Source organism: Akebia trifoliata, chromosome 11, assembly GCF_017979445.1.
Source record: "Akebia trifoliata isolate Shusen 1 chromosome 11, ASM1797944v1, whole genome shotgun sequence".
Classification (NCBI taxonomy): domain Eukaryota; kingdom Viridiplantae; phylum Streptophyta; class Magnoliopsida; order Ranunculales; family Lardizabalaceae; genus Akebia; species Akebia trifoliata.
In genome coordinates, this window is record NC_141385.1 from 7,443,982 (window position 1) to 7,468,877 (window position 24,896).

The window sequence follows — 24,896 nt, forward strand, 5'->3', positions numbered from 1 at the left end:
TTTGGAAACAATCTGATCTGAATCTGATCCATTGACAAGCCAGTCTCTTGGTGGACCTTCACCAAAAAAATCAACATCATTGATTATTTCTGTCCGTTGGATTGCTCTTTCACGGATGATTGAAGGAGTTGGTTTCGAACACTTTTCTTAAATGGATTCTAGAATCAAATCTATCAGGACCACAGATGTGGGCCATCCAAAGCAACATTAAGGTCAGTCATGGACACACGGTTCAAAGATGACATTATCAAAGTCCAGCCCGTTTCGATCAGTCGTTGGTCTGAATGAATTGTGGGTCCCACACACGTGTCTTATGATGTTTTTCATTTGTTTAGTGTCCAACGAGTGGCTGAGATTGGTCGTTAGACTAAGTCTTTAAAAGTAAAAGAAATATCTAACGTATCTCATTTTCAGGAGGATGTGAAACTTATATAATATAAATTATAAAGTAAGAGAGTTTCTATTAACACATCAACTTTTACTTATAACACACCAACTATAGAGAATTTTGTTTTGTAAGTAGAGCTGCAACTTGGGCGGGTTGGCCCAAACTCAACCCAATTGATGGATGTGCATGGGTTAGACTATCTCAACCCGAATCTGGTGCTATATATTAACATATAAAAAAATTATACTAGTTATATATATTTATTTATTTTAAAGTATTTTTTAATTATTTTTCCTTCCATATATTTTTTGTAACTAATTATCTTATTTATTTTTTTGCTTCCTTTAGGAATGGTATTTGACATTAAGAACTAAGGAGTGAAGTGAAGTACTATAGAGATTTTTATTTTATTTATAATTTTGTGTTTTGGTTCTATTTATTATTGTGATTTGTAATAATTGGACATTATTAATGTGAACTTTGATTTAATCTGGTTTGTCTAAATCTTATTTCAATTATAGATCTAGAGGTTGTATGTGATTTTATTTACTCATGTGAGACTGAAGTCAAGGAGTATGTCATTAGTTTGAAAATATATGGAGGTATCTCTAGTAGTTTGTTTTTAGTTTTGTTACTTCTAAAAAAGTAATAATAATAAATTAAATAAATAAATAATTATGAGATTTTGTAGAGTGGTGTGTAGCTGTAGTCTATTGGTGTGGTGATATAACAACCTAATCTTCTGGAATCTCATTATTTGAATTTATTATTAATTTTTATTTTATTTTATTTTTAAAAGTCAAAGAAGCCAAAGACGACCCGAAACCAGGCAATTAAACGACTTTCTTTATTAAATTAGTTAAGCTCCAATATATTTGATTAATACACATCTCTGAAATCAGTTTGAGTTAAGAAACCTCAGTCTCTCTCTTTCTCTGTCACATAGAGACACACACACACACACACACACACACACACACACACAAAGAAAAAGAAGATGACTTGCTTTATGCCGTTTAACAATAGAAATTTGGAAATAAGTTTTTTCGTTTTCAAACCAATAGTTGTTCTAATGGATGATCTCATTGAAGCGCTCAAACACTTCTCTTCAGGAGCTGAGACTCTTGGATGTGCTTACAGTTCCATCTTCAAGAGCATCCATGGAAATATGGTACCATCCATTTCTTTTTTACCTTTTTTCTTTCTTTCTTTCTGTTTGTATATATGTACTTAAACCTGGCCCTTGATTCATTTAAATACTTATTTATTTTTATGTGAATGTTTCAGTTAGTATCAGAAGTAGTTTGTGCATTTAAGTGTGATTTTCTTTTTCATTTTTCTACTTAGAATTGATTTTAAAGCTGACCTATTTTTTGTCCTTTCCATTTCAGTTAATTTTTTATTTATTTTAAATAATGATTTTGTGTTTGATGGATTGTCTATTTGTCTCCTAAACTTGTTTTAATTTTCTCATGTTTGATGTGTGTGTGTGTGTGTGTTTCTATTAAATTCTGAAATATTTTAGTCATTAATTACCCCAGATTCTTTCATTCTCATGTAAAGATCAGTACGTTTTTAAATCATTATCTTTTATTTTTTAAATTGACGCGAATAAGAAAAAATTGGGGGTGCCAATAGCAACTCTCACAAAAGGAAAGAAAATTATAATATATTATATTTTGGAGAGGTTAATTTAGCATTATATCATTATCAATTATGAGGGTGGGGGTGTTAACCAATTTCAATCCATAAAGTTTACAAGATCTTTTTTTTTTAAGGAATTCTGCATCACATACATGGAGATATTACCTTTTTAATGATACCCTTGCCTGAGATGAGCTAGACATTCGGGACTCAGCTTAACAGATGGGTGTATAAACTCTCATAGAAACATATATGACAAAACGAGATGAGTACTGCTCTAATGATATAATAGTGAGCTAGACAGGCGAGAAGAAGAAGCAGTGGTAGTTAGTTGGTTCTCTACGAGAGTTAATGTAATATGAGAATTTTGTCTTTTAGTGAAAAATATTAGGTTATATTAGTGTTTATGCAATGATATTTTTATAAATGAATAAAAAATTATAGACATATTTATATAAGAACTGTTGACATTGATTGTCAAAGTTTTTAATGCGATTAAAGAATTTAAATCTAAAGACTAAACTGTTCTTAACATTTATTATATAAAAGATAAATATTTATTTTGTAAATAAATATTTATTATGTAAAAGACTAACATATCTTTGTCTTTTTCACTAAAAGACAAAATGAATAGAATTATTGTTGAAAAATTAATATGAGAAAAAATGTTAATGTCCCCATGAAGTCTTGTACATTAGAAAATAATGAAAGAGAATAATCACATTGAATATAAAGAATCCATAAAATCACTTCTTAATTAGCCATCCAGAATTGATCCTACCCAAATATCATAAAATTTTAATTGGGCTAAGAAAGAGGTTTATCCCATCTATCTACTGTATGAGAGGAGGAATTCAACTAATTGTCTTTTCATTTTATTCAATATAAGAAGTAGTAATCAAATATCCTTTCCTTCTAATTACATCAAGGACGTACTTCTAAACGCATAATTTAGGTTGACTTTGCAATTCTCTTGTAGAACTATGTTCTTATTCTTTTTCTTCTTCAAATAAATCAATTCTCTCTTCTATCGTAAAATTTTCTTCTTCTACAAAGAAAATAACTCTTCTTATTCGTCTTGTTTTTCTCTCATGACCTCTCTCTTTCATTTGGCTCACATTCACTGATTTTGACTTTGAAGAAAAAGACATGAGGTGCTAATGAAAAAAAGAGAGCATTTGCCCAATACCTTAGGCATTTATTTAATTGTATCAAGTGTTGTATGATAAGGAAAATTTGGCTTACTCATAAAAGTTCTTATATAGTTTATAGTTTTCTTATAAATTTTAGAAAAGAAATATAGTTGAAATATTTCACAAACTAAATATTTATTTAATTTATTATTATATCTAGTTCTGAATAGTTTATTTTTATGTTTCTTACCCTAGTATTTTTTTTTTTTTTTTTTGGAAATTCTTAATTTTTATTCCAAAACATAGTAATTTTTCAAGTTGCATTTAAGTAGTTTTATTTTGATTTGATTTATTTTGTTTTAAAAGAAAATTAAATTAAATGGTTGTATCTCTCTTTGTCATTTTTTTTTTCTTTTTTCAGATCATATGGTATGGAGCATGGATGAAGAGGTCAATTGAGAAAAAGCAATTACTAAATGCCACTCTTGTAAGTTCATTAAAATGATCTTAATTTCACCACCATAAGGAAATGCTTACTTGAAAAAGAAGGCTTAAATTTGAAGAGAAAACAACCAAAGTTACGTCAATTTATCAATACAAACTAAAAAAAAAAAAAAAAAAAGCATCATTTAAGATCCAATTCAAATTTATTAAAGACAAAAGTTTCATTTTGCATTTTTTATTTTAAACTTTACATAAGAGCTACTTTTGGTCCTTGACAGCAAAATCTATTTATTTATTTATCTATAGGGTGGCCTTCTACGCCAAAGTTAGGGAGCCAACGCATTTGTACTATATGACTTAAAATTTTTGAATTGAGCTGATTTTTTGTGAGGATCATCTCTAGAGTGAGGAGATCATCTTCACAAAAAATCAGCTCTAACTGAAACTTTTAAATCCATCAAAAGTGGTTGACAAATTATTGGTAAAAAATCAACGATCCACAATTTTAAGTCACTTTTGATGGGGTTAGAAGTTTCAGATTGGGCTGATTTTTTGTGAGGACGATCTCCTCATCATAGAGATCATCCTCACATAAAGTCAGCACAGTCTAATATTTTTAAGCCATATAGGACAAATGTGTTGGTTGTTGAACCTGACCTATATGAATATATATATACATATGTGGTGTTCGGCAACTAATGTTACAGAGCCAATTTTTCCCTATATGACTTAAAAGTTTTGGATTAAGCTGGTTTTTTGCGAGGATGATCTAAAAATCATTACAGTCTAAAACTTATAAGTCTATCAAATGTGATTTACAAATTATTGGTAAAAAATCAACAGTCAACTATTCTAGTCACTTTTGAAGGGGTTAGAAGGTTCAAATTGAACTAATTTTTTGTGAGGACGAACTCCTCATCATAGAGATCATTCTCATAAAAAATCAGTTCAATCCGAACCTTTTACGCTATATAGGACAAACGTTGCATCCCTAACGTTGACTACCGAACCTGACCCTATATAAATATATATCTTTTTAAGCCCTTGAGAAACCTCTCGAGTTCAATTATATAAAATATATATATATAAAAAAAAAAAAATCACCGTCTTCAACTTGAGAGAGCCCTCTAACATTGAACCGTTATCTATTATCTCAGGACTTTGATATTACCGCACCAAAAAAATATGTACAAACATCATAGAATAGAGCTGCAGTGACTACAAGATTGACCTCAATTCACACTTTGCTGATGTCGAGGTGTGTACAAAATCATAGTGGTTTTATTATAAAATCACATCATAAGTCAATGAATGCTACCTACAATCACAAAATCTCATTCACTTATGGAATAATTTCTTAATAAAATCACTCATGGGATATACCCATAATTTTTGTTATACGTATCATTGATTTATTTGATAGTCCAAGACCTTTGTTAGAAACTAAATATGGACGCGTAAATTGTAGATTTTTAATAAATCATCAATTTTTGTGGGCGTATGCTAGGCCCAAGCAATGAACCTATTTGAAATGACTCATTTCTCATCGAACAAGTCCATGTATGATGGAGGATTGATTTTACTTACCCATCTAATTACTCTAAGGGGGGAGGGAACACAAAATTTCTTAATTTATCTAAAGTAGCAAAGTTAGTTACAGTATCTATAATTGCTATATATATATATACCCTCTAAATTTCTTGTCTCATAGGTGTCAATGTTGAGTGACATATCAAGCATGGCCATCTTACTAGACCACAGCTTCTTCGATGCATATGGAGGAGAATCCAAAGATGGATTCTCAGGCGCTAGATTCTCCACTGGTGATACTATCTCGATGAATGCAACAGTCCTCACCTCAGAAGACTACTTAAGTATTAATAACCTCTCATACCCATGTTTAGCTCTCTTCAAGTCTTGTTTCTTAAAGATGGATGGAGTCATCTCTGGGGTTTGTTTCAAGTGCCAGAACAGACCAAGGGTTGCTTGTTTACATGTGTGGAAGTCTCTCCACTCGTGTTACTCTTGGATTCTTGATTCAGATTATAGAAAGACCATTCAACCTTACTTGTATGATACTCTCTCTCTCGATGTTAATGTTAAGTATGATGTGTTTCGGGTTCTTTATGTTAGTAATGATGAAGATGATAAAGTTAATTTACGTTTTTGTCCTCATGCTTTTATGCTTGAGAATGAAGGAGATGGGAATGAAGAGGGACAGAAAATGGAAAGAGTTGAGTTTTGAAGTTTTTATTAAATTGAAGTATTTGAGTTTATTTATTTATTTTTAATATCGTCAATTTAATTACCCTAATTCAGTATTTCCTTCAACTTAATTCTTATAAGCCACTTGTGTTAAAAATTATCAGTGTTTCAAAAACCAAACCGGATCGAACCAATGGTCTAACCACGTTCGATCGGATTTCATAATTAAATCGTTCTATTGGTGAACCATTGTAATGAACTTGGTAGTCAATGGGCTGGGCTCCAACTCAGTTCGGCCCACCATTGACAGTCTCTCTCTCTCCCACAAGTTCGTCTCATAGAGAGGGCCATACTTGGGCTAAATAATTTTTCTAAAGGCCTGGCCACCCAGGGCCCATTGCCACCTCTTTTTAGGATTGTGGGCTTCAATGAATCATGTCTGACCACACTTGGTCCAGGATTTGGACACTTTGATTCTGCATAACGAGGTACATTTGAACCCGTTCCTGAAATCCAAACCAAAACCGACTCGAAACCTGAACCAAAACCAATTCCAGCCCAAACCAATGTAGAGCCCAACTGATTTTTTTCAGTCTAGGTTTAGAAAACTGAACTACACCTGAACTCGAACCCAGACTGAAATATTACCCAAAACTTAGAACCAAATCCCAACCCAAGTTTTTAAAAACAATTAAATTTCCTTCCCTCACCTCTTAAAAATTATGAATTATAGCACCACCCCATCGAAATTTTAATGTGATTTATGATATTTTAATGGCTTTCTTATAATAAAAAAAATTAATTAGATTTTAAATAATTTTGAAATCGAACTTGATCCAAAAAACCTTTAAAAAAAAACTTGGGCTTGGTCCGTTTTTGGTTTGGGAACTCGGGTTTCAGCCCAATCTGAACTTGAACTTGAAATTTTCGTTTAGGTTTCAATTTATGGGAACCTTCCATTCCAGCAATCAATGTACATCCCTATGAGGCACCCATGAAGTTTTAGCCTTGTCAGCAATGCAAGGTGGTTTACACAAATACAACTACGTTTTAAAACTTGTTGAGTTGAAAATAACTCAATTGGGTTGGATTCACTCAATTGAAATCCGAGTCGACACAGCTTCAAACCTCATAACCACCTCGCCGAATCAGCAAATTAATGAGGAAATCCACTAAGTAGGATTAAACACTTGATCCAGATTAATTTGCTAAGCAATAAAGATTAGTGCATGATAATATTATATGGTGAAGAAAGATTTTGAACCCAGATCTTGGTATCAACACACAAACATTAAACCAACTTAGCAAAGTTGACATGTTAATTAAATGATTATATTTAATATTTTTGAGAAAATAATCTAATTATTAGTTTTAAAATATTTAATATTTATTGTATTTATCGTCAATGGTCAACAAGCACATGATCTATCATCAAGTTCATGACCCCACACAACAATAATTGAGAATTTGAATTTTCAATGTGAATTTGAATTTCCAAGTTGATCAAGAACTACATCCATCTTTAGCTTAAATTTAAAAAGTTGTTCAAAAAGGTCCCTTTCATAAAGGCAGAAGTTTCAATGATGGAAAGAAAGGCCAAAACCAAAGGGCCCATGAAAGAAAACTATAGAAAGTTGTTCTACCAAGTCAAGCTTCAAATTTGACAATAACACCAAACAACTATCAATCAATTGACTTCAGAATCAAAATCACTTACTTTGAACATAAATCATTTTGGACACTCTTTTTTTTTTTTACTAAAAAAAATAATAATATTGTAATCCTAATAATATCATTATTATTGCAAGAATTATTGAATCGTCCATATTTTTTAATATATTATGTATTATTGAAGAATTTGGTAAAATTATTCTATCAAATATCTCCGAGAGTGACGCATTTTTGTGTTTTTGTGTCCAACCTAAGTATAAAAATTATGAATTACGTATGATATTGACATTTCATCCCGTCAAAGTATAACTTTTTTTTTTTTTTGGAAGGTAATGGGGGGCATTTAGCGGGCCCCCAACCGACAAAAGAAAGTTACAATCTCATATAGGATTTGCAAACGGCATCCTCATTTACAATGGTACACAACTGAGTTGAGAACTCAGAAGGAGACAAAGTTGAACTTTAAAAGGATGTAAACCACGACGTCTAAGTATAACTTTATATTACTCAAGCCACTCATTGTACATGTGCACAAGGGTTGCATCAGTGGTCAGTAAATCAAAATAATTAATAAATGTTCATGAGGAGAACGAAACTCCCCAAATTTAAGAGATCAAATACATGAGAGAACTTATGCTTCACTGACAATAATACTTTCCTAAAGACATTCTCTTTGTATTCAAATTATTGTACGATAATGCATTTACATGTAAGTTTGGAGTCAATATTTTAATGAATGATACTAAGATTATCCTATTATGAAAACTACATTATAACAACCAATTTAATGTGGTGCCAAGTTAGTTTCATTTCCTAACTTTGACGTTTTGTTTGGATTCAGAGAAATGGAGAAAAGAGAAGAGAAAATAAATGAATTTCTTTCCATTTCTCTTATTTGAATTGTTAAGTGGGAGAGAGAAATGGGGGAAAAAAAGGCAAATTTAAAAAAAAAAAAAAGTGGAGAGAAATCCTTTTAAATAATTTTATAATTCTAATTTTGCCTTTAGATCTCTTTTAAGACATTTTAAAATTTCAAAGCTATCACAATTTCTCTCTTGTCAATCCAAACATGATGGAGAGAAACCGAGTTTCTCTTCTCTCCACTTCTTCCAATCCAAACAAAGTTTGAGTCTCTTACCATTTTAATCTTGCAAAGAACCGTACATAAACATTTGTGCAACTTATCTTGCAATATTTTTTTGAGGTCCTAATTTCATGGCATATGGAGAACAAAAATTCTCGGACAGAAATGATTATTAGACATCTTTATATTAATTATGATGCATAGATTTACACATATGAGAAAAATTGTTTTGTATTTCTTTATACCGACAACATAGGAATGATGCAAAGATTCTCAACGACAACACATATCTTCAATGTTGGGAAAATATTAAAAAAATAAAAGTTTAGCCATGTGAGTTTAGTACAAGTTTAATTAAAAATGAAAACCAATTATATCAAAAAATAGAAATTTAGATTGAATAGAACTTTATACAAAATGTTAAAGTCATAAAAATAAAAAAGGAAAAAAGAAAAGGGAAGTTATACACATATATGTAGTTAACATTTTTTATGTTCTCCATATTTGATAGCTTAGAGCCGTCAAGTTTCTCCCATGTGTTGTAGTTAGATCCCAAGCGACACACGAAAACTAAATATTGAAATTAATTTCTTCTAACACTAAATCAATCAATTCCAACAATTAAACACCAAAAAATGTGTTGCAAAACAAATACAAGAAATTGATCTTACTTCCGTTATCACAATCTAGTAGCAATCATGCAAAGATCATCCTAAAGAATCTTGAGCTCTTAGATTTTACAAGAGAAGAAGAAATACATGCATAGAGACTCAATGTTTTCTCACACTTTCTAACAACGAAATAATCTCATTTTAGAGAAATCTCTTTTATGAACAATTACTATCTAAGAATCCTTTTTGTTTATCATAAACTAATGAAATGATATTACCCAAAATATCTTTGGACAAAACTCATTAACCTTATGAAACAAAAGAACGGTGATTTTATATCACCAAAACCCAAGACTCCTATCCTCCATTAATTTGATGATTTCGGCCTGTCAATATATATATTTGACAACGAAAAATCTAATGCTTTAGTTTGTCGAAGCCCCTCAAATTGTATGAAATTCCACAAACTTGGGACGTCGAATAAGGCCCTTTTCACATTGTGTAAATAGAGATTGGGCCCAATGGACCAAATAATCATTGTACCTAAGTGGTTAGGAACTTAATCTAAGACATTCCAGCAGGTCTAGGTCTTTTGGCCTATTGTTTTAGCAACCTAACATCTAATATCAAATTTGATTTCCACATCTCGTGTTCAATCTTTTGGACTATTGTTTTAACAACCTAACATTTAATATCAAATTTGATTCCACGTCTCGGGTTCAAGTCATAGAAAAGACTACGTAGGAGACTCCGAGCAAAAAATTCTTGAGAAAAGACCCGAGAAATACTCTAAAAAATGCCTTGCCCAATTGACAATGGTCATTGAAATCAACTGTGGAGCGCGGTGGTTAAGGACTTAGATTCGATGCCTTTGATTTTGGTACCTAACATGATCTGTATAAAATTTTTAGAATTCTAAAAAAATTATAAAAGATATTCTTCCATCTGATCGACACATTTTAAATTTGGGAGTGGTCTTGCCATGAGGAAATTAAGGTCAAATATATACGCCATGTCAACTACCCTGAGAGCAATGCGGTCAAAGAAATTACAAATGGTCAAACGGCATGTTATGCCATACATGACGGACATGGACCAATGACAACCACAACATTTCAAGGGTTTAAAGTTCAAACCTCATCCCCACCCAACCATCTTTAATTAATATGTACGTATAGAGAATTAAAAATTGTGGTGGGTACATTTTCTTATTTCCAACTCTCTCTCTTGTAAAAGAAAAAAAAAAAAGTCTTCTAGTTTCTAAGGTGGTTGGACACTCTAGTGTCCAATATGGGAAGATAAATAAATAATCCAGGTTTGATTGAGAATCAATCATCCTTTTTAAAAACAAACAATAGCAAAATCTCTAATCCCAAAGATTTGGGGTCACTTAAATAAATCATGTTAATCTATTTTACTTTGAACATAATTATGCTTCTTGATATTGAACTAAGAATATATATGTTTTTATTTACTTTTGAAAAAAAAAAAAAAGAGGAAAAAAAATATGGTTACTTTAATTATCAGGTTTATCTAATGTACAAAGAACCACTCACAAACAAAATTAAAACAAAATAATAGAAGAGTCGTGATAATCTGACGCTCTTTTTTCAGACACTCCTGTATGCCTTGATCACAAAATCATAGATCTTTTGCTTTGGGATACACAAGAAAAAGATTTATGATTCTGTAACTACCATGTTATGGAGCGTATGGGAGGAGTCTGAAAAACAGAGCGTCAGAGCAACGCCTTAGCTCATTAATAAGAGCCAAAACAATTTTTCTTGTCTAGCCAAATGGCCAATAAGGCAATAATTCAAGATAGGTTTGTTGATATGTATCTTCACCCATCCCAATTCCATTCTTGGAGAGATTTAATCAATTCCTTTAGGGTCAATAGCATAATTTTACATGTTGAATGTTATTGTGCCCAACCATGTTAGTTGCTATAATTATACATAAATATAATGGCTTCATATAGAGGTAATTGATGCTTTTGTGACCATCATGCCAGGTGTATAGAGAAATAAATCCCTTGAAAAACTTATGAAAAGAAATAAATTTGAATGATCGTTCCGAGGTTTTTGAGATACACATGTCACAAATTTGTTGGTCGTCGAATGATTTTGTGTATGACATTGTTGCACACTATATTGTGAGGTGGGGGAGGGGATGGGTAGGTATCAACATTTTAGAAATGATATTTTCCTCTACATAGGGATTTGGCCAATAAATAAAGAAAAATGAACTTTATTGATGATAGCTTTAAAGAGTGGGTATAGTGTTTCAACCCTAAAAATAAGGGAAAGATTACTTGTTAACTAACAAGTTAATGAGGAACTAATTATATTGGAGTTGAAAAGGAGAAAATTTATGTGAGATGAAAAATTAGGGTTTCTCTTTTAGATGGTGAATCTTTGAAGTAGATTAGGGTTAGAAGATTGTGATTTAAAATTAGAAAACTTAATTCACGTACAATGTCCATCTAATCGAGTAATTTCAATCACTTATAAATAAAACTCGAATGAGTTTATTTTTTTAAACAAGCAAAGAAACTAATTAATTGTACTAAAATATATCCTTACAATTACATTTAGCCAAAAAAAAAAAAAATCCTTATTATTACATGTTTCTGAACCGAAAATTAAGAGTACATATAATTTTGGGGGTGTTATGGAAACATGCAAGTACTTTGCACAAGTCATTGATCAAGGAATACATTTTTTTTTTAAATTACAAAATCCATATATTTAAGTTCGTAATTATTTATTTCTATCAAAATTCATCAATTTTTCTACATGAATCTGCGTAGGTTGTGGGTTCGATCAGTTCAAATTCGGGCTCGTAGTTTGTGGTTCACCACTCTAGAACCAACCTGGTTCATAAGGGTTGATAAAGATGAGGTCATTTGAAGGTTGGTTTGAGGGGAAGAAGAGGTTGTAGATGGCCGGTTCTGAAAATAAAATATCAAGGTTTTTTTTTTTAAAAATTATTGGTTGATGATGAGGGCGTTTGCTTATTTTCCATTGGCATATTAATAATTAATAATTAATATATGATTGATTCAATAATTTTAACAAAATACATAGTTGTTTTAATAATTTTTTTCACTAATGCTGGAGTGACATTGGAATTACTGCGATTTTTACATTTCTGACATGGTGATGCGCACATAACCGTGGATGTATGTACTTGTATCACGAGGAAATAGCATCTACGGTTATGTGCGCATCTCCACGTCAGAAATGTAAAAACTGTAGTAAATCCAATGTCACTCAAGCATGGCTATTTTTTCAGAGTTGCTATGGCCTCACCAATTTTTACTAGTGCCACATCAATTGTGTGTAATTTTTTGATGATTTATATAGGAATGGTGTGGCAATAGTAGCGCTCTAATTTTTTTCATATAAGCTCTATGAACAATTATTAATAAATGAAATGTTCTGAGAATATTTTCACCATTTTAAAATTTAAAATATATTTTTTATTTTTGAAAACAGAAGTTAAAATGAACTGAGTTTCGAATCCAAGTTGGCAATGAATTAACGAGTTCTAAAATTAACTCAGAAACCGAGTCGAGCTTGAGTCCACACGAGCAAGACGAGTTAAAAACTTAAAATAAAATATAGGTGTGGGGGTTCTACAGAGAGACAATGGATGGATAGGGTTGGGGGGCTAAAAAAACAAAAAGATAGATTTTGACGTTAAAGAATTCTGGGCCCTGACATACGTAAGTTTCGGTGAGAGCATTGGGGACTACGTTTGACTGATTAAGGAATATTAACAGCTTTTTAATCAAAACTAAAGGGATTATTTTTAAATACCCCTCGACGTTTTGATTAATATTTTAGACACCCTTATATTTTTAAACTCATGAAATGCCACTTGACCTAGGTGATCTCAAAATGACTTAAATGTCCTCATCTTTAATTTTTTGTCATAAAAGAAAAATCTTAGACTTTTCTTTCCGGATCTATCATTTTCAAACTCTTTACTTACTATATAAAAATATTTTTTTATATATTCGACCACACCTTAATCTCTTGTAAATAATTCTTGTTTATTTTTTTTATTAATTTCCTTTTGCTTCTTTAAAAATCTTACCCATTTTCTATCCTAAAATTTTTCTTAAAAAAATAATCTATAATTTTTAAGTTCTTTAATTATCATTAGAAAATATTTTTACCTTATTAATATATATATTTTGAATTTCATCATGTTTTAAAGTTGAAGAAGAAGGTATAATATTTTACTAAAAAAATTGAAGATAACTAATTTTTAAAAAAAGAATCAAGGATTTTTTTAATTAGAGAAAGATAATGAGGGTATTTAAGTCATTTTATGGACTTGAAGACAAGGAGTGAGTGTCATTACTTAGGAACAATAGGGGTTTTTTAAATATTCACCAAAACAAAGAGGGGGTATATAATATAAATGGGTTCCCTCTCTCCTTCAATCTTGTCTTTCACTAATTAATCGGCAAAATCTTAGCGAGGAATTGTATTAATGACGTAAGAAATTTAATTTAGTGACACTTGGCACTTTTATCTTTAACATGGCCGAGATTAACGGAAGTAACTTCTTCAAATCTGAGAAGCACAATTTGTCAAATCAAATGTAAGACATTTGTGGCATTCTATAGAAGCTTTTAAAAAAAATATATTTCCTCCGAACTTCTTCTAAGTATCTCAAGAAGAAAATTGTTCCATTTTTCAGAAAATATTAAATTATAAAAATATTTTCAAAGAATGTTCTCTTGAAATAGAGATAATTTTGGAGAGAGTGACGGTGGTGCGTCATCATCATAGATTCTTTGTGAAGGTGTTTGAAGTTTATTTAAATTCTATTTTGTTTTTCCTTTAAATACATAATTGAGTTTGAATTTTGAATCATGATACATCTGAGTTATGGCGAAATCAAATCATCGTCGATCGATCATAATTAAGTCATTTTCAAAGGTAGTGGTCCATGGGTTCAGCCTGATTGAATTCTAGGTTTCTAGTTGTTTTAAAAGATTGTCTTTTATTCAATAAGAGAGTCTCACTTGCCTTTAGAGAGGGGAATTAGGTGATAGATGAATTCGAAAATTTGGCTTATCGTGAAGAAATCTAATATGAAGTTTGACCATTTTTTTTTTAATATAAGCAAATAAGTTAGTCGTTAATAATTAGTATTTTAAGGGGATTTTGAATCCATGTCGTGCTATCAATTCTCATGGACTTTACCCAATTTATTACACTAACAACTTCGAAGCTTGACAATATTCAAATGTTCTGCGTGCATTAGATATTCAACATTGAACTGACTTGGCCATGCACAGATAATCATAGATTTGTTTTCTTCGAGATACAATTTAAAATTTGACGTTGGACAATCCAACGCAGATAGTTCATCATTTTTTCAAACGAAAAGTGCGCGAATTCTACGTTGGGGATCTAATGGGTTTTCCAAATTTTAGAGTTCTCATTGAAACGAATATATGCCCTACCCCTAAAACATCATACTACTTTTTCATTAATATATCAAACTAGAAAGCAAGAAAAAAATAAATAGAAACAAAGCAAGAAGTTAGACATTTATATATTTTGGCATCAATTATAAGGTAGATGAACACTTATGAATTATTGTGTGATTGACATGTATCACTCCAAATATTATATGATTGACAATGTTAAATTTATTATTTATTGTCCATCATTTTCTAAAATTGTTGGACTATCCAACATTTTTAGTCTGCCATTTTTCAAAAAACACTCTCCTTACAAACTTAATGACATTTGAAATCTTAGTAAGAATTGTTGAAATCAAATGGATTATTACATTGGCAATCCAACACCACATCTCTCTAGATTTTATGGAAAAATTGGAATTCAAAAAATAATTTTTTGTACTTGATCCAAGGTTTTAAAAATGGACGGCTACCAAACTTTCACGGAACTCCCAAATTTAAAATAAAAATCCAATGATGATTTTTTTTTTTTTTTAAATTCAGAGGATTTTTTCCTCTACAAACTTGTGGCTTTAGATTATGTTTTTGGAGGCCACAAGGTGAGCTCATCAACTTTTAGTAAGATATGAAGTCTTACTAAGTTAGTTAGATTAGCTTGGCTCATCTCCAACATTCAATCTTAAACAATGGACAATTCAACAATTTTACAAAGAGTGTTGATAATCTGATGTTCCTTTATTTTTTTTCAAACGTCCCCAATCCATCACAAAATCATATATCAATTATCTCAGGATACACAAAAAAGATTTGTGATTCTATGTATCCCAAGGCAAATGATCTACTATTTTGTGATGGGGGCATAGGAAAAAAAGAGGGTTAGATCATCATTAGTCTTTTACAAATCGTTGGACAATCCTAAGTTTTAGTTTATTTTTTGTAAAATTTTAAATTTTATTTATTTAATTAATTAATAAGAAAACTATCCTTGTATTTAGTAATTTTCTCAATATTTTATATAGTAAGTCATTACTATATATACTAACTCCTAAGTATTCAACACAATCAAATATTCAGTCATCCACCACGTACCTTCCTTCATGTTCCAGTTCATAAGGGTCTGATTCTCGGTTTGATTTGGTTCTATACCAATCTTGAACTAAGAATCAAACCAAATTTGTGGATTCTACATTTTGTTACCTTTGGACGAAAACAAAACTTATTCCAAACCAAACCAAATCAAATCTATTTGATTGGTTTCGATTCTCGATTTGACCAAGTTGCACCTTTAAGATTAAAACAAAGTTGAAATTAATAAACACTTAGGGTGTGTTTGATTGCATGGAAAGTCACTTTCCATGGAATTTGAAATCCATGGAAAATTAGTTGTGAAAAATAGGTAGGGTTGGAAAATCAAATTCCATTGTTTGATTTCACTTAGATAAAATCATGAAAAAAATACAAGAAAAAAGAAGAAGAGGAGAAGGAGGAAGAAGATGAGAGGAGAGGGAGAGGAAGAAGAAGATGACGAGAAAGAGGGAGGGGGGAGGATGTGGCGACGGCGGCGATGGTGACAGTGGAGGCGGCAACGATGGCGACGACGGAGGTAAGTGAGGAAGATGGGGGGGAGAACGTAGAGGAGGTGAGGGATGGAGAAGAAGGAAAAGAAGAAGAGAGAGAGAGAGAAGGTGGTTGGAGAAGAAGTCGACGACGATGGCGATGGTGACGACGACGAGGTTAGTGTAATGGTGGTGGTGGTGATGGTAGTGATGGTGGAAGGGAATAATCGATGATGGAAAATATGGGTGGATTTCATTTTCCCACCCATACGGGTGGGAAAGTGAAATCCATGATTTAGTGGACTTTTTGAATGGGATGGAAAATGAATTTTTATTTTCATGTGCAATCAAACATACCCTTAGGTCATTTTATGGGTTTTGCTGCATTAAATATACCTTGGAAATAAGGATTTGAGGGTTTTTTTTTTATTTTTTTGAATGAATCATTTGAGGGTAGTTTTGACAAAACAAATCTTTTGAGGGTGGTTTTATAAGAAATTCAATTTTCAAAGTGTATTTATGGCACTTTAACGTGTTCTCTTTGACCACACTTTAAGAAGACCCCATTTGTATTAGTGTATGAGAGAAGACCAAGGTCAAGAAAGATGTCAAGTTTGAAAACGTGTCACACTATAATCACAGTTGACTCATCAGACGGAGTAGAGTCTTCAGTCTCTCTCGTACGTCTCAGGTCTCTCTCTATCTACGGCTACCGACTCCAATTTGAATGAAAATAATAATAAAAATATCAGATTTTGTCAGAAAACCCATGTTGGAAAATCTGCAGAGGAAAACAAAAAACTCGCCGATATTGTTGCCCTGGCTGGTCAAAAGATCGCCGACCTTTGTCTTCTTTCACACATGTGATCTTGTCTGCTACTACATAACAAGGCAGATTATGAGATTTCTCTTCTCAAGAGCAATTACAGAGAAACACCCACCCACCCACCCCCACACACACACACACACGCACGCACACGCACACGCACAGAGAGAGAGAGAGAGAGATGGAGTACGAGAGGATTCACAAAGTTCAGGTAAGATTTCACTTGGATCCATTGAAGAACAAACAAAAACCCATTTTTTTATTTTCTGGAGTTTTTCAAGTTTTTGTTGATTACTTAAAATTCTTGGCATTGGACTTCCAGTTCCTGCCTTAAACGTATTTCTAAGTAGTTCTGTTAGTGGGTTTTGTGATTTGTGTTGGGTTTGCTAAGTTGTTCTCTTGAATCCGATTAAGAGCGAACAAAAACCCATTTCATACTTTATAATGTTTCTGAAGTTTCTGTTAATTACTTCTAGTCTTGGCCATTGGGTCTCCTTCCATTAAGTGTTTCCAAGCAGTTTCTGTTAGTGGGTTTTGTGATTTGTGTTGGATTTAATTTGTTGGTATTTTGAATCCAATTAAGAACAAACAAAAACCCATTTCTTATCTTCTAGAGTTTTTCAAGTTTCAGTTAATAAGTTGAAGTCTTGCCATTGAGCTTCTAGTCTCCAGTCTTTGAAGTATTTCTAAGCAGTTTCTGTTAGTGGATTTTGGGATTTGTGTTGGATTTAATTTGTTGGTATCTTGTATCCAATTAAGAACAAAGAAAAATCCATTTCATAGTTTCTAATGTTTTTAAAGTTTCTGTTAATTACTTGTAGTCTTGGCCATTGGGTCTCCTTCCATTAAGTGTTTGTAAGCAGTTTCAAGATTCTGTTAATTAGTTGAAGTCATTGGGCTTCTAGTCTCCAGCCTTTGAAGTATTTCTAAGCAGTTTCTGTTAGTGGGTTTTGGGATTTGCGTTGGATTTAATTTGTTGGTATCTTGAATCCAATTAAGAACAAACAAAAACCCATTTCATATTTCCTAATGTTTTTGAAGTTGTTAATTACTGGTAGTCTTGGCCATTGGGTCTCCTTCCATTGAAGTGTTTCTAAGAAGTTTTTGTTGGTGGGTTTTGTTTTGTATTTGCTATATGGGGTCTGAAATGAGGTTTTGTAGATATTACAAATGAAGAGATTTTGTGTTCTTATGAACTGAAAAATCTCTAAATATATGGAGATTTAGAGATTTTTGTTCTCATGAGTGGGGTTAAAACATTTTAATTTGAGCTAGTTTTCTTGATTTTTTTTTCTTTTTTCTTTTTGCAGACAGGTATAATTTCTCCAAACAAATTGAGGCTGAAACTTATAGGAGGGCCTCACCATAACAGAAGAAAGGATGGATCAAATAATAATTCTTCTAGAACATCTCCATCCAAACTTGAGGATGTAGAGTTTGCTAAAAATAGCTTATTAGCTTCCAACAATGGAGGAGATTTTGTTGAGGAAGGTCAGTATGTCTCCCACATATCTTTCTTCTTCTTTCTTTTTTCCTTTTTTTCCCCAATTTTTTAACATTGAAAATTTGAAATGAGTTTAAAGAAGCAATTTTAATCCAATTTAGCGAACTCAGTTCAATTGAATTTGGATTTCTTTTTCAGTCCAAAATCCAAATCAATTTATTAGTTTTTTAATTGAATTTGAGTTCAAAGAATCAATCAATTTAATCCCACCTTAGTGAACTCAGTTCAATTGAGCTTTGGGTTCTTGTTTAGTCCAAATCAATTCATGAGTAAAGCTTAATAAGGCATTATTGATCTATCTTAGTAGGTAATTTAAAAGACTCTAAAGATGCTTCAACCCTTCATGTTGCTGCACCAAACTTAGAAGCTTCATCTGAAAATGGGGTGTCTAATTCGTGCCAAAGCTATGAGAATTGTGATACATTGCCAAAGGAATTGGGGAATATGGGCTTTGTCAAAATTCAGCATTTCTCAAAGAATGGTGGCGGTAACTCAAGCACGGTTCATCCCATGAAAGCTTCAGAAGAAGATAATCCTGATTATGACAGTAATGCTAGTTCATCTAGTTTTGAATTTCACAAAGGGGAGAGACTCCTACACAATCCGATGGTTAGACATTTTTCTCGACCCGTGCCATCCAAGTGGAACGATGCCGAAAAATGGATAGCTAATAGGCAACATACGCACTCTCATCTTTCTAAGAAACCCATCTCGCAAAGTCAAATTAACCGACAACCTATTACGACGAATTTGCAGAGAACAGCCCCTGAACCGGCCAGCTCAGAGCAAAAGGCACTTGGTGTGCCAGTAGTAGATACTAAAAGGATGAGTTCTTTTCACCCCACCTCACAAACAGGTGTGCAAAAGTTCTCCTTTGTTCCTCCTGGGATGTCTCTGATTTTAGATTCATCAGCAAATGAGAAAAATGGATTAGTTGATTTGTGTCCCCTCGGTGGAGATCAGAGTGAAGTGGATGATCAGGGATTTAGTAAGGAGAGGCACATTGCTGATAAAGCAGGTAATTTTGTTTCTTGTGTTTTTTTTTTCCAATTATAGATCAATAATTTGAAAGACAACTTTATATATCCAATCCAAGTATTAGTTCAAATGTTCATTGTTTTCCGCCTAAATGGTGTTCAAGAAACAGTATTCTAAAGGCTTTTACCGTCTTGAAATGTTTCGTCCAAAATAAAAAATAAATTGACATGGAATAATTCAATGTTTCAGATTCTTTTGGCTTGTCTTGGAATGTCTCATTCTATGTAGTCTCGGTTTTTCACCTGGCAGAGGCATTGCCTTGAGACAAGGTGGTTTTAATTATTATATTATGTACCACATGTTTGCATAGTGCAATGTCAGTTTTTCATGAACGAAGACCCGTGTTAAAGGCACCCTTTTAATTTATTTCTATGATTCTTTTTTTTTTCCTTATGCTGAGATAGGCCAAGAAAATTTTCTGGAGGCATGTCAACATGCCACTGTGTCGAAATGTCTCCTTTCATGTTGACATAGGTGGGGTGCTCTAATCATGGTAAAACTTAAGTAAAAACTAAAGTTTTCAACAGTTCATGGGTGCCCTTATTAATACGGTGGGTGCCTTAAAATGCAGTCTGAATGACAATATCATTTGATGCAACACATCTGACTACATAAATCTGATATTTAGGGGTTGATAATGGAAGATTCATGTTAGGAGGTGGCGGGGTTTTCACACCGGCTGCCAACCTAAGTGTAGAATTAAACATAAGAAAGGGCATTCATACACTAAAATTAACAGAATACACGATTTATCACAAAATTGAATGGAGGAACAAAATTTTCTTAGGAGACCACTTATGGGTAAGTCTTCCATACTTAATAAACATAAATTTTTTTACCCATTTCTCTCATACAGATTTTCATCTACATTCTTCGATACAGAATTATACTTATACGAGTTTTCTTTCATCCCCAATGTTCACACCGTGCAATAGTGTGGCTGATATTGCTTACTATAGATTTAATTTGTATCATCATTCCTGAAGTTGCATTTTAATAAATGGATTTGGCGCTTAATTCATGCAGTTGTTCCTTCTGTAAGATCTGTGTCAATGAGAGATATGGGCACCGAAATGACCCCCGCCACAAGCCAAGAGCCTTCAAGAACTTCAACTCCCGTGGGAGCAACAACCCCACTTCGCAGCCCAACTTCTTCAATCCCATCGACCCCTAGATTAGGGGCACCAGCTTCAACCCCATTGGAGCTTGGCACTGATGATGAATCAGACAAAAGGAGGAAAGAAGGCAATCAGAATACATTATCCGAACGAGATATGCAGCTTAAGACAAGAAGAGAAATTGTTGCACTTGGTGTTCAGCTTGGGAAGATGAATATCGCCGCTTGGGCGAGTAAAGATGAGAAGGAAAACAATGCTTCTTCAATTGAAACCAATCAAACCATTGATACAGAGAAACTTGATAGGATTGAATTTGAAAAACGTGCAACTGCATGGGAGGATGCTGAAAAATCTAGACATGCAGCCAGGTTGCTCCTTGTAACCCGAACTATTTCAAATTAGTAACTGTTCATTAAGATCAAATATTGATCCAAGTTGCTTCTCTCCCCCCCCCCCCTTTTTTGTTTTCAGATATAAACGCGAGGAGATCAAAATTCAGGCATGGGAGAGTCAACGAAAAGGAAAATTGGAAGCTGATTTGAGAAGAATAGAGGTATTTAACTTTTTTCTTTTGCTTGTATTCAAATAGTCTCAATTTGTTCCATGGTGCTAAGAATTTCTACCTTGATCAGAACGAAATATTTAACTGGTGTGAAGTACTTACCATGTTTGACACCCCATTCGGAGAACTTAGTTAACTTACCAAGCACACTCACATTGATTAAAACTAGGGGCAAGTAAAAAAGGGAAACCAAAGCTTTGGTTGTTTTGGAACCAAATAACTCGAATGAGTAAAAGTCATGATCAAGTGCTTGACCCATTTTTGGGATGACATAAAGAAATTTGATTTTCTATGTTATTCACAATGGATCTGTTTGGTGTGTGGTAATTAGTTTTGCAAGAAAGTATTTTTGACTACTAAAATGATTAAAGATCTCACTGAAAAATTCATCAAAGTTGACTAAACACAATGGATATTAATATCTTTCAATTTAAAATTTGGTTAAAATAAAATCTTAATTCAAGTAATTTGAATCCTACAAGTCACCTTTCCATGTGAAAATAAAGACTCCTATATTTTCTTTTGCCCAGACCTTGAACACTTCAACAAAGAAATTTAATGGATATATTTTACTAATTATGTAACATCACCTGATACAGATTGCAAGAAATTCATGTCCTAGTGTGAAGTTTGAAAGATTAATAAATAAGACTATTGGTGAAAGATTCAAACTTACTTAATTTGAAAGAACTTTTGTTCAATGTAGTAGTTAGGTTTATTTATTAGAATTTAAATTTTTTTAATATTATGTATGTATCATTTAACTCATGAACTACGAAAACCTTTATAAATATTAAGATCCAAGGATTTGAATCCCATTTTAATTTAGGCCCTTTTAAAATTTTATGATAAAATTATATGCAATTGCACATTAAAATCACAAATGATGATTGGATTAGATCCAAACTCATGTATATTATTTGTCAATGACGTTTAGGTGTAATGGTCATTACTTAAATGTTCTAATTTATGAGGGCTAATAATCATGTACTCTACATCTGATGATGGGGTCGTCTGTGGAGATCCAAGTTATGTGTAAGCATAGTAACCATATAAATCCAGCAAAGTTTCAGAAAAAAATTCGAGAACATTTTGGGGCTATAGAAAAGATGTTTTCGTGTTTCTTAACAAAAACCCATCACGTCAGCCTCCCTAAAATTCTTATCTAGTTCTTAAAACTTAAAGTTTGAAGAAGATAAAATGTGGAGGTCGAAGGGTAACTTTTTACCCTATAAGTTGAAAACAATGTGATTTTGGGTGGAAAATCAAGGTCATTATGTTGCAAATGAAAAGCAAAATTATATTTAACATATTTTGGAAGAAAAAGAAGAATGTAGGTTGAAGACGATGGTGTCACCGATTTAATTGGCTGATCCCTTTTTCGGTGAGTTATTCCAAACTTCTGGAAAAAATTCAGAGAATTTTGTGAGTTTAGTATGTTTCTAACAGAAATCTTAGTTTATTAGGATTTGTGAGTCATTTGGTTTGTTCTTTATAAGGTCAGATCTGCTGATATTTGTTCTATAAGTACCACTATTTAACCCATATTAGGCTTCTTATAAGGGTTTCGATAAAAAGGAGAAGAGTAGATAGAAAACTAAAATAATAGAAGAAGGGTGAAATGGAATTTTCTTGTAACAAAATAAAAAAATGGATTTTGTTCCTCTTGTTTTTGAAAATTTTCATCCACTTCGGTTGAGCCACGTAAATCTATCTATGTGCATGTTTATGTTCGCACTTGCGTGTGTGCGCGCGCACACCCATGTTTAAGTACTTATATCCCATTTGTGAGTGTTCCCAACATTTTAATTGATCCAATAAATATTCCATGAATTCTTTCAGGCCCAAGTGGAACAAATGAGAGCCCAAGCTCAAGAGAAGAAGATGAAGAGAATCGCTATTACAAGACAACGATCAGAAGAAAAGCGAGCTGCTGCAGAGGCTAAAAGGAATCGAGAAGCAGAAAAAACAGCAGCACGAGCAGAGTACATTCGCCAAACTGGTCGTTTTCCTTCATCCAATTTCATCTGTTGTAGTTGGTTATCATAAAACCTAAAACAATACTGAAGGAAATCAAAATCACCCTTTTAATGTAAGCAGATTTATTTTTGTCCTTTTTTTATTATTTATCTTTTAAATATTTTTCTACTCTGTTTTGGATTTCATTCTCATCAAAGGCGTGTTTGTAATTGTATACGTGAAATGAAGATAGAATTTGTAGTAGCTCTCAGTATGATCAGTAAGACCACATACCAACATTATTTATAACATGATGAGAACAAGGGTGACGATAACCTCAACAACGATCCAAATGAAATAAATGTCAGAGCTAGAAATCACAACTATTTTAGTTCACCATCCAAAACAACTGGGTTTTCTCCAAGATAATCTTCCACATCCATCGAACATTTTATTTTAATGGAATCTATTAAAAAACAACTTTTTTCATTAATAATGTAGAGGCAATTTCATGTTACCTCTTACAACACAGCTTTTTCGGTTTGTCTCATGTCCCCTTCGTCTTGTGATGGTGATATCGGTGTGGTACTTGTCAAAAACTCTTCGATGATAAAGTCAGTTACGTAATTGATTTTGTAATGCATTTTCTGATCTTTTAAACCCCTCCCATTTGAGTCTCCTTGTTTATTTATAGTTCTTTCTCAAAGACCTCTTTGAATAAGGAATCTCCTTGAGATCTCTGATCTCTAATGAAAATTACTTACCTTTAGGAGAGGATACTAAGGGAAAGATTCTCTGGACTCCGTCACCGACTCCCTTTATTCTTGGGATCTTCCCTTAAAATATGGGATTTAAATTGGTTCGGAGTTCACTCAGAAGTCTACCTTGCTCGGTTTATATGTTGGGTAAAACTGACTTTCGAGCTCTGCCTTTTATACTAGCTAGGTGCCCTAGGTACTACTTGGGAGGAAATTAATCAGTTCTGATCTCTTATTACTTTAATTTCTGGACACATGTAGGGGTCCAGATGCTTTTACTAAATTAATCCTCTCTCGACAAGTAGTAAAAACAAAAATAATCTATTGAAATATAATAAAAGTATATAAATTTTTTATTTCAAAGTGCAATGATTCTCCCCTTTTATCAATGCATTAAGACTCCAATGGCCCATGCCCCAACACTCAGTTTGGTTTTCTAACCACAATAAAGCTATTCATAATGTACATAATTGCTACTTGGACCAAGATATATTCTGGCCAGACTATAGTTTAGAGTTATTAGATGCCTCTAAGTTTCTGCTACATAGATTTTACTGGAATTTCTTTACGCCCATTGTACAAAAATGGGTATGAGATTTGTAAAACTTACAAATCCAAGTACATTTCCAAAATATCTACAAAAATGGGTGTATACCCATTAGGAAAAAAAAAAGGAATGAAAGACATTAGAAGAAAATTGTTCTTAAGCAAAAAAATCTCAAACTCAAGAGGTTGGGCTTTTCTTGCTAAGAGGTTTGTTCAAGCCTGGAAACCATAAGGTGCTTGAACGTTGCTAATATGGGAAACCATAACCGTGGCCCAAAATAGGAACCTTGAGGTGCTCGAAAACAATGAGCATTTGAACTAATACCTGGATTGGATATAAAGTTGTCCTTCAAATTATTGATCTATAAGTGGAAATAAGCACATGAAACATAATAACCTG

General features: G+C 32.6%; 2 protein-coding genes across 3 annotated transcripts; both read left to right on the plus strand.

The window, feature by feature from the left end:
* The first annotated feature begins 1,287 nt into the window (after nucleotides 1-1,287).
* LOC147390667 (uncharacterized) lies at nucleotides 1,288-5,874 on the plus strand. The gene is made up of 3 exons (XM_086457335.1): nucleotides 1,288-1,559; nucleotides 3,587-3,652; nucleotides 5,321-5,874. Exons 1-3 carry the CDS (start codon nucleotides 1,386-1,388, stop codon nucleotides 5,852-5,854), a joined length of 774 nt encoding a protein of 257 aa, XP_086313461.1. The 5' UTR covers nucleotides 1,288-1,385; the 3' UTR covers nucleotides 5,855-5,874.
* An 11,133-nt stretch (nucleotides 5,875-17,007) lies between these two features.
* On the plus strand, nucleotides 17,008-23,427 carry LOC147390668 (Remorin family protein). Of its 2 annotated transcripts, none has more exons than XM_086458764.1 (6): nucleotides 17,008-17,222; nucleotides 18,322-18,502; nucleotides 18,820-19,533; nucleotides 20,580-21,039; nucleotides 21,143-21,224; nucleotides 23,076-23,427. In XM_086458764.1, exons 1-6 carry the CDS (start codon nucleotides 17,193-17,195, stop codon nucleotides 23,280-23,282), a joined length of 1,674 nt encoding a protein of 557 aa, XP_086314890.1. In that variant the 5' UTR covers nucleotides 17,008-17,192; the 3' UTR covers nucleotides 23,283-23,427. The 2 variants fall into 2 exon arrangements, with proteins under 2 accessions (XP_086314890.1, XP_086314891.1); XM_086458765.1 differs by having other exon boundaries at nucleotides 17,011-17,222; nucleotides 18,823-19,533.
* The last annotated feature ends 1,469 nt before the right edge of the window (nucleotides 23,428-24,896 follow it).